At 41.2% G+C, this 10781-nt stretch overlaps 2 protein-coding genes across 3 annotated transcripts in view; one reads left to right on the top strand and one right to left on the bottom strand.

Moving 5' to 3' along the window:
• Positions 1-2: 2 nt before the first annotated feature.
• Positions 3-8077, bottom strand: LOC134876740 (reticulon-4-interacting protein 1 homolog, mitochondrial-like). 2 transcript variants are annotated; one of them, XM_063901844.1, is made up of 10 exons: positions 8024-8077; positions 7439-7762; positions 7203-7360; positions 6221-6289; positions 5676-5800; positions 5167-5215; positions 4905-5041; positions 3368-3551; positions 1907-2002; positions 3-840 (listed from the first exon to the last, which is right to left on the bottom strand). In XM_063901844.1, exons 2-10 carry the CDS (start codon positions 7716-7718, stop codon positions 652-654), a joined length of 1287 nt encoding a protein of 428 aa, XP_063757914.1. In that variant the 5' UTR covers positions 7719-7762; positions 8024-8077; the 3' UTR covers positions 3-651. The 2 variants fall into 2 exon arrangements, with proteins under 2 accessions (XP_063757914.1, XP_063757913.1); XM_063901843.1 differs by having other exon boundaries at positions 7439-8061.
• The window catches only part of LOC134876739 (sine oculis-binding protein homolog B-like), a 30144-nt gene continuing 26645 nt past the window's right edge, over positions 7283-10781 (top strand). The window contains exon 1 of the mRNA XM_063901842.1: positions 7283-7383. The gene's annotated coding sequence lies outside the window, so the exon portion shown is untranslated. The remainder of the gene's footprint in view (positions 7384-10781) is intronic.

Genomic DNA, 10781 nt, shown 5'->3' with positions numbered 1-10781 from the left:
TGTCTTTTTTTCTTTGTTTAATCAAAATTACACGGCACAAAAACCAACAGAATAAAGTATTTTTGGCGATACATTTCTTTGATACATCGAGCAAAGTGCTTCAGGTTCCAGTAACTGTTTATACCCAAATGTCGAATGGCTGTAAGCGCTGCATTCACATCATGTAAGATACCACATGAGGTTGGGGAAGATTCCCATGGTTATGACATGATAGTTGTTAAACAACGTCACATGGAAATATGCACAGAAAATCTAATATCTTATCTTGCTGCATCTGCCTCACTTCGTACGGGAGGATAAACACGTCTGTTGATGGACATTTCATGTGACTCCTTGTTGGATAGATTGCAGTGATCAAAGCCCCGGCTGTGCATGCTGCAGGAATGCTAAATCATTCCACAGCTGGTTTTAACAACCTTCACCTTAACAGGAACGCAGCACATCTTGTGAAATTTCAAGACAATACAGGTAGGTGTAAGCCTTAACAAGAGCAGCAGCCTTTGAAACACCCTAATAACAATCTCAGGTCACGCATATTCTGCTCTCTGCTGCACCACAGTAGCCCCTCTGCTCCCTTTGAATAATACAGTCTGCAGCTGTCAAGAGTAGGCGAGTAAAGGTGAAAAATCACAGCACTCTTGCTTGGTAATTCTAGTGTTGCTCGGCCAATTTTCGCCTTTCTTGCTCAAACTCTGTGCAACTGTTCTGCACCAGCTCCTCTCTGTCGTCCTCTTCGGTCACTCTGACAACCGTCTTCCCTCTGGCGTGGCCCTGCTCCAACTTCAGGAAAGCCTGGGGCACCTGGGTAAATGGAAACTGGGCCTCCACAACTGGCAGGATCTGCAAGGAACCAGCAGAGAAATATCGTAATTATGAGCCCAAAATATTTTAGGGAATAAGTCAGGAAACAACAGATTGAAACCTTCGGCATCTCAGACGTGTTACAAATAGGAATCTGACTTTGTTTTAATGGGTTGAAGGAATGAATGTTGAGTGCTTTAATAGAGAGCAGGATTGATGTTGACGTTTAAGTCAATACATAGATTTCTCTGTGGCAACTTTTTCTATCTAATGTTGCACTGATGGTGATAAACTCCTAGCATTAAGTGCTTTAAACCATGCAAAATGAGAAGCTATCTCCATTACTCCTGGACTCAAATCCAAAATATTTTTTCCCCCAACGCACACCACTGGGAAATAATAGTAATCATAGTTAATTGATTTAGACGATCCAATATCCACAAGCTCCCGAAGCTACATCATCTCTGCTCTGTTATAGCTGCAAATGTGAAAGAGTGAGGGAGGGGTTCAGAATGTGATGAGGCTGGACAATCCTGTGCTAGTCCCACAACACGAGCTGCCAGGCTTGTTATTCTGGTCAGCATCTCTTGTTGCTAACAATGAATGTGGAGTGCAGTGCCGTCACGCTGGACACCATCCACACTTCTGCCTGAGAATAGGACACGCAGAGAGTGTGTGTGTGTTTTGTGCAGGGGGGGGGGCTGTGTGTCTGTGTGTGCTTCCCGCCACAGGTCTGAGTGTGCCGCTCGCCGTAAGCCCCAGGGACAAAAGGACAGAGGTCCCACACGCTTTTGCGAATGGCTGCTCAGCACTGTTCAAAAATCCATTCAGCGTCTCCTGGCGCCTGACTCAATCGCCCAGAAGCCAACAGCGCACAGAGGGAATGCAATGCTCCCTCCTTAACAAAGCCAAGGGAAGCCTTGAATACAAGCATGTATGGAATCCCTGGTATGTTCATATTTCATTTTCTGTATGATACTGACCCCTGTGTGGATTTCTCTCTCAGGCTGTGAGCAAATGAGCAGATTTCCATCAGTCAGTGTAAAAGCTTCTGAGTAACAAGTGCGTTTGCCTGTATGGCATCAGTAATGAGGTGGTACAGTACCTTCCCAGCATCCATCAGCCTGCTTACATCGTCCAGAGCAGGCCCATCCGGCGCATAAAATCCCCACCGATAGAAGACTCCACCTGAAATGAGGTTCTAAGACACAAGCAGAGAAGAGGCAGTGATTAGAGGTCAGGCAGGTGTGAATCTCACTGTTCAGAAAGGAAACTTGAGGTTACCTGGCTAAGAAAATACTAAAATATCTACATAGAAATGTCACTAGGAGTCCTACTTTGATCTCCCTGTTATCATAATAAAGGTGAAGAGTTTCCACATAAGAGGTAACTAGTATATGTTAGACATTTGTAGAAAGTCGTATCAGGATGTTTTGACTTACAGAAAAGCATATAATGTACACTAAAGACAAGATTTTCTAGTTGAGATGTTACAAACAATGATTCCTCCACAATTATCTCGAATATTTTTTTATATCATGTAACCAATCCACTGAAAACAGCCTCTTATGGCAAAAACACAGAATAAATAAAGGTGCACCAGGGAGCATCTAAAAGACATCAGATGTTGAAATACAACACTTGATATTTTCCACATTGTTATGCATCCTGGCTTTGCCACACCTCTGTAGCCTCTGGTCAATCTATCTGCGCTTGCTTGAAAAAGAACACCACTTCCTGATGGTTGGTGATGACAGGGGGTTGAACACTAGAGGGCTCAGTTGTGCTTTGGTCTCCGGATGAAAAAAAAAGGACGTGTTTTCAGGCGGTGAGGGTGTGATCGCCGCAGGCCAAACTGACCAGCTGGCTGCGAGCGTGGACAAAGGGGCCCGAGGCTTGGCAAGAAACACACAAACACTGGTATTTGCTGGGGGGAGATAGCCGGCTACAATCTGCACAAACACCAAATACTGCTGGTTCAGCAGCAGACATGAACGCACACACATCGCATCAAGTCTAACGCCCACACACACACACACACTGTCAGCCGTGTTGCCACCAATGCTCGGGACAGCTTGACTTAGTCCCTTGAGCAGTTCCACCCTGTCCTCGTCTATTCGCCCACCTCCCTCATTACACATACACACCGCTCACAGAGCAGCTGGAGTGACAGGACCTGCATGAGGCTCACACCCATACAGGGACTCAAACTGCTAATGCTCAAACTCCCTCCACACCTGCACACACGAAGCAGGATGAATTTCTACAGATGTTTTTGCAAAGAAAGAATATGCTATGAAGCTAATTCAAGAAATAACATGAATCCTCGCTTTTTATCACCAATGAATCCGTTTTACATAAATATATTCTTAAATAACACTTCTGCTGGAGGGAACACAATGTTGTCTGTCCATGCCGCTGAGGATTAAGTATTCTGTTTCAGTTTCGGAACACCTACACACCCATGTAAAGTGATTCATGTTCTGAATATACAACAGTACAGTCAGGGTAGCAGTATAATCTTTCACATTGGGTCTGTCCTGAAATTAAAGTCTGCTCCTCTTACCTGTATGGCCTTGCTGTGCAGGGAGGATCCAGCGTGACACACCCCGTCCAGCAGGCCCATAGAATCGATGTTGAGGAGTAAAGGTGTTACCAGTGTGACGTACTTTGCCCCCGACCAGGGCTTCAGCAGACCCAACACCAACTGCTCAGTTTCCCCACCCACGTTGTCCAGAACCACGTCAAACCTGAGGGTGAAAGCACAGACAGTTAACTTAGAGGGTGTGAAAAGGCTTAAAATACTTCTCTCACACACACACACACACACACACACACACACACACACACACACACACACACACACACACACACACACACACACACACACACACACACACACACACACACACACACACACACACACACACACACACACACACACACACACACACACACACACACACACACACACACACACACACACACACACACACACACACACACACTTCGTAGCAGAGCATTGCATGGTTTATCACATCGGGTCAGGTGTCTTTTGCTTGTGCCCTAATAAAAATGGAATGTTTGGAAAACACAAACGTTTTGTCTCCAAGTTTTAGGTTTACTAATTTTGGTTCAGGGGCAGGGAAGGGGTAAGCCAGCACCCACTCAAGCCTTGAATCCTTGTTTCCACGGTAACAGGAAAGTGAGTCAAAGTGAGCGGTTGTGCTATTCTGACAGGAAGATGTTTACCACATATGGGGGCGTTTATATAGGAAAGCACACATAATTATCACAGTCCTGGATTATTCATTTTCATTTGCACCTGTATCGGACCGGCACTGGCAGACGATACTTTATTAGAGTCTGGGTCTGGAGACAGTGGGGGACATTGGTGCTCAGTCACGAATATCTTCCAAAGTTTTTCCTCAGTTTGTTTATGAGAAAGGTCAGATTCATGACGTGTGCTTTAACTAAAGACTACTCTGTGTTCTTTTTATGAGGAATTGTTCATTCAAATGTGTGCTGTCCTCATTTATATGTAAACATCCAACCAAAACCAAAGTCAATGAAGGGTGGTGCAACCTGTTCAAAAACCTGTTTATAAATATATGCTTTTCATTCTCATTCCGTCGCTGCTTAAACCTCTGAATTTCCCCACGGGGATTAATAAAGGTACATCTTATCTTATATAAAATACCATAAAAAGAAGCATGGGATAGCATTACTTGTAAAAGTAGAAGTGATTTTTTTAAGACCATAATGCTTTCTTATAAATATATAAATAAAATATTATTGCAATTAAATTCCTACATTGTGCAAGTGTATTATTTTACAGAACATGTGTGAACTCAAATGAGCCTTTGTGTGTTTAAAATATATGTAGATTCTGCTCTTAAAAGAACAAATCCAAATAAGAAAACCTTGGTAAAAGTGAAAACTGAGAGGGTTTAAAGAAGTAATTCTCTCTTAAGGAGAGATCCAGCATCCAGCTTTGATTGGTTTTTTGAATAAAATCTATTCAATGTCACCACTTCACACATAATGTACGTGATATGATAGACTATGTCTTCTAAAATACCCTTTAATGGCATGACACATACTTCTCCATCATTTCTAGCTGCTCAGGCGCATCTGCTGCTGTGTAGTCCACCACCTCGTCGGCCCCCAACCCTCTAACAAGGCCCTCTGCATTCTGAGAGCAGGTTACAGTTACGTGGGCGCCCCATGCCTTCAATAACTGGGAGCAAACAGAGAAGGAAAAACAGAAATAAACACACAGAAACAGCAAGAGGCTTTACACTCAAGCAGATTTTTAAATAAAAATACACCTCGGTACAGCCAGGAAAATACACTTTGTTTTACCTGAATAGAGAATGTTCCGACACCCCCGGATCCTCCAGTAATCAAAACTCTAGGAGGAAAAAGTCAACTCACAGGGTCATTCAATTACTGCGCATCTCATTTAAGCCACTACTAGAAGAGGAAGCTTCAGGAGTTACAAGGGAATCTGCAAGATTGAAAGCAATTACATTCAAGTGGGGTGAAAGTTCCATTAGATAACACAGAGGGTTGGATTTAAACAGTCTTTTGGGGTAACGACAGGATCTTTGAAACCCTTTTGATGCCAATTAGAATGAAATAGAAGATCTGTTTCACCACTGAAATGAATGAGATGAAAAAGGTGTCTTATCACAGTATGGGTTTGCATGACTGGACTGATTTAACAGACAAGAGCACATGTAGAGTATAAGTATTCTTCTAATATATACTCCCTGATACTGTGATTCACAAACTTCTAATGTTCTGTGTATGAATGTTGAAGGGGTAGAGGGGTTATATAGAATGTTATCCAGCATCAGGCTGGTGCTTGCCTTTTATTTGAGGAGCTGTCTCTGCAAAGACCGCCTGCATTGACAAGCGCAGACAGAGCTGTGTTGGCCACATAAGGGATGGATGCTGCCTCTGCATGAGTCAATGATTTTGGCTTATGGGAAACCTGCGAAAACAGCCCACGTCAAAAGTTAAAAATATATCAACATGTTTCATCTTTTTAATATCAATTCAAAAGTTGAGTCTTATTATCAGAGCTCCTCTGAGGGAAGAATAAAGCAGCAGTAGAAGCTGAATTAATTCATTAAAACGAGAACAGCCAGAAAAAAGGGAAAGTCTAGTCTTTCTGTAATTGGTGCCATACAGTCTTCTGCCACCAAACCAATTTAATCCTAATGAATTCTTACACTGCAATATTGCATTACAAAGTGTACTTCTTTTTTTTCACTTTTTACAGTTCATTCCAGGAGCCTTAATTTTGACTCTTTCAATAAAAGGAAATCATACTGACAGGGAAATTTAATTTCATCCGTCAATTGATGAGGAGAAATCAATAATGTATAACTTTACTGGCTCTGTGGCTCACCTCATACTCTGTCAGAGTCACAAACTCTGCCAGACTGCCTTGTTTCCATGGGGGAACTGCAGCCCACACCTGGAACACAAATATGACATTTAACATGCTGAACACGACTCAATTTAACAGCCTACGCCTTGTCTCTGGGTCTGATTAATCGGCCATTAAGATCTTAGTAAGCAGTTCCTGTTCTCCTCATTCGTTTTCCAAAGATATTAATAAACTGATTTTGGAAAAGTTTACTGATTTATTGTTCTATTATTTAATCACATGCACTTTAAGTTGAATATGCATAATTACATTTGTCTCAACAGAAAGACAGTAATGTGGATATGTTGGAGGCAGCAAAGCAGACACATGGGATGTGATGACCAAGCAGAAGAAGTGTAATAGTACTTCCAAGAAAATGTGTGTGGATAACTGGACTATGGATTATTGGGGATTAGGAAAGAGAGATATATTGATCATCCTCAAGACAATTTGAATTTGTATAGAACTTGTTATCTTTGGGATTGTTGGATCAGTAGTTTCCAACCTTTATGGCTTCTGACCCCTTATAATGTAGCAATGTTTACTTACGCCCATGGGTTACCTGAAAGGGTCCATCTGTTTTATATTTATTGTTTTTTAAGTCAAGATCATGTCAAAATAAGCACTTATGCACTTAATTAAAAACAAAAAAATAAAGATTAGAAGAAACATTGTGTGGATAGAACTCTGTTAAGACTTTATTTTCCTATCCTGCTAATAACCTTGCTCAGACAAGTGTTGTGAATCAATGATCAGGATTATTGTTTATAACTTCTGAAAATATACGGTAAAGAACCTTTTTTTTAATGATTTACTGCAAAGAATACTATTGCTGCCAGGTTTCTTAACAATAAAGAAAGTTTCTCAATGGATTTTCTAGATATACGACCCAGTTAAGCGGAACCCACTTCTCTCATACCGTTACAGCCTATAAATGCCCGGTGAGCAGTGCAGCTCCTACCTCATCTCCTGGAGCAACATGGGTAACCTCGGATCCACAGTCCACCACTACACCTGACACATCACGACCAAGAATCAGAGGAAACTCACTACCATTGTCGCTGCTGATCACCGACATTGGTTGCCTTTTTAATTTAAGCAATGTAGCTCCATAACCACCTGAAAGTGCAGAAAGCGAGCAGGTAAGTGAGTAAATCAATGATGTTTACAAAGCCTTTAAATGCTATTAGTACTTACCTCTCATAGATATATCAAGAGGGTTGAGGCTAGCCGCATAGACTTTAATCATCACATCACTGGGAGAACTGACAGTGGGGACGGGGATGTCTTCTGTGTACGTCAAAACCCCATTAGTACCATACTGATCAATGATCCAGCCCGACATGCAGCTCTGCAGTCTTGAAGGTGAACTGCTGACATTTCTCCTGCAGCTCAAACTCCAGCTTGCTCTGGCTAATGTTTTGGTCGAGTCTGCTACATTCTTGTTGAACAAACATAGTAGTCTGGTTGATGCCATATCTGTGACAGAACCCGTGTTAATCGTCCTTCACCTTGCTGTGCCTGCAAAGTCAGTTTATGGTACAATAAATAATTTGGAAGAACACAAACTAAGCTAACTGTTAGCTGGCCAACAAGGTGGCTAATCAGCTAGTATTATCATTCCCCCTCTGCAGCGTGCAAATTATATCTAAACACTTGCATAAAAAAAGTCAAACAAACTAGCGACGACACTTTTGTACACGTTAGGTGTATTATCGAGTGTCACTTAAAGCTTAATTAACAATAACTGTTCAAATAACCAGAAGCTAACACACCCCTTACCAGTTAGCTAGCTACATAACAAACTCAACTCTGAACTCTCAAACGTTAGCCAATCAGAATCCCGTATCTAAATATTCTAGCCAATCGAGTAAGAGTACTACTCTCACGTGTTATAATAATGATAATAAAAATGAAAAATAAAATAATAGTAGTATAATAATAACGTTTTTTATGTTTAAAATAATCAGGATAATTATTTGTTTGTTTAAAAATATGCCAGAAAAAAAAGAAAGTCTTATTTGTGAAAGAAAATGATAGCTTATAAAAACACTAACATTTTAAATTGAATTATTTGCACCTGTTTCATATTACATTCATTACAGTATTGAAGCATTATTTATTTTTAATTCATAACTCAATAAGATGTACGTAAATGACATCACTTTGCTTTTACAATGATTTTTTCTTGAATGTGAATTCCTGTATCAACAAACTGAACCCTAATAGAGGAGAAATAATTGAATTGCACTGGCTCCATTAAGGTTCAAACCCAAAGTCCATTATGTAGCAACATGTGTTTACTATCATAAAAATGCAATGCAGTGTACATGAAAAAATGACAACCCAATGTGCTTGATATATCCACTCAACCGTTAAATGACTGCTGAGTGCTCATCAGCTGGAGACAAATAGGGGAAATTCTTGCCGGTGCAGCAAAGACTAATGGACGGTGCACAAATCAGCACAGAAAACATTATCTGTTTATGCCTAAGCAATTCACATACAGTAGGGGGACCATTGGGATTTGTTTGAATGTTTACAAGATGCTTCACAGTTATTACATTGCATTAGCAATTCATGTCTTTAAGATTAATTTACTGTGGTCACAAACAAGAAGCCCTCTTGATATCTCTGTTGGCCTTTCCATTCTTATAAACAGTTGCTTCATTTTAAGTTGTTTACAAGGCAAATTGAGTGGGCTTAAAGCAAATCTTTTGCACTGTTGTTGACAAATATAAATGCTACAGAAATCAAAAGTTATCATGAAACTTGAAAAGCAGACAGAAGCAGATACAACACCTCAATTGATCCTATCAAAGGTTAGGCTCGTAAAATAATTAAATAAAATAAATCACACTTGTCTCATGCAAATTACAGTCTGCACACAGAATGGATGTTCCTTTTTTCCAGAGACAAAAAGTGAGAGAGGTGAGAAACGAAAAAGAACGGGGGCTGTTTGCTCATGATTCAGCTTGAAACCTGGCAACAAACAGCGCTGTCATTATTTTTATGAAAACTCCCAGGGGAAAGAGGGCACACTGGAAATGGAGTGCTTTGTCCATGCTGGCTCATTACAGTGGCTCTGTCTAATGAATTATACCCATGGCTGCTGCTCCAAAAAAACTCATTTCTATGTTACTGAGCGTAAAGACTGTTCTCTTTCAGGCAGCACCCTGGAAAAAAATAACCAAAAGGTCTTGTTGACCCGCTTCCTGGGACAAGAATCGGTCAGTCTTTGAGGACAGCATCTGAACTAAATCATTGTTTTTTTAGGAGGGTCATTCTTCCCCAGAAATACCATAGCTTTTTTAGGCCTCCCTTCCATCTTGGGATATGTGGCCCAAATCACATGGCTGCTCTAAAAAAAAAAAACACACTTTGAACTAATTTAATTGAGTGATCCTGTAAAAAGGGCCATCAAAGTTTAACTACTTTAACCGGACTACTGCGCTTGGCACAACACAGCTTGAGGTTGGGCATGAATGGCCACTCAGTGCTTGGATAATGATCATACAGACATTGTTTGTTATAAACAGCATCTTCTGAGCCACGGCTCCGAGTGAGGAGGACTGTTCACTCCTCACTAGCTGGGCTCTGAGATTATATTTTTAGAATGAGCGATTGGTTTCTCTCCTTGGTAACTGCCCCATATTTTTCTTGAATAGGTCAGATGCAAGTGCAGTGGATACTGAGTGAGGTGAAGAAAATCGACAGGAAACTAAAGGCTTCTAGGGGTTGGACCATAAACACACTCACACTCACACACAAACACTGTGGCCAGTCTACAGCAGTGGCACAGGAAACTAAATGTGCTCTGCTGTTCATCTCACAGATACCATCTTATCTACAGTCTTCCTCCACTCTGCATAGACAGCGGTAGAAATATAATGCACTATTCAGTCTGTGTTTTTCCTGGGTATCAGGGAGAACTGTACTGTCAATGCTGACATCAGAGCACACTGAAAAGGACTGCCATACTGTATTAAACACAGAAACTATAAGCCACATAGGTTCCCAAATGTTTGTTTTTATAGCCAATGCCAATAACTGCAGACACACCATCTCTTTAGTGGAGTCTTTTCTCAATGCCATGCTTGCCATTTGCTAGCCCCGGACGACCAATTAAAGCACATTACAGCCAAAGATACACAAAAGTAGCCTATATTCATTCCCAAACTGCAATTTATTTACAAGAGGTTGATCTTTTAACACTATCAAAGGAGGTTTCAAACTGATGTCTGTCTTAATTCTAGACCACCTCTCCGTCGTTTCAACATTCCAAGTATAAGCTTCTAGAAGTTGAAGTAGCCCTTTGAAAATTAATTTGAAACATAATATTTTCAGATATCCAGCAGTGGCTCAGTAAGTAGGGGCTTGGACTGGGAATCGTAGGGTTGCCGGTTCAAGTCCCCGAACAGACTTGAAAAAATATGGAAAGTGGACTGCTACTTGGAGAGGTCCCAGTTCACCTCCTATGCCCTGCTGTGCTGCCCTTGAGCAAGGCACCGGACACCTCCAATCCCCCCTCCCCATTGCT

The sequence above is a fragment of the Eleginops maclovinus genome, chromosome 15 (genome assembly GCF_036324505.1).
Source record: "Eleginops maclovinus isolate JMC-PN-2008 ecotype Puerto Natales chromosome 15, JC_Emac_rtc_rv5, whole genome shotgun sequence".
NCBI classification, from domain to species: Eukaryota; Metazoa; Chordata; class Actinopteri; order Perciformes; family Eleginopidae; genus Eleginops; species Eleginops maclovinus.
This window is presented reverse-complemented; position numbering and strand designations above follow the sequence as displayed.

Bases quoted from the DNA above. Each gene is read 5' to 3' on its own strand.
- LOC134876740 (XM_063901844.1), bottom strand. From the start codon at position 7,718: ATGGCATCAACCAGACTACTATGTTTGTTCAACAAGAATGTAGCAGAC. The intron at 6,290-7,202 runs GTAGGAGCTGCA...TTTGTGTTCCAG, and splicing joins ATGTTGCTCCAGGAGATGAG to GTGTGGGCTGCAGTTCCCCC. The intron at 5,042-5,166 runs GTAAAACAAAGT...GTTTGCTCCCAG, and splicing joins TCGGAACATTCTCTATTCAG to TTATTGAAGGCATGGGGCGC.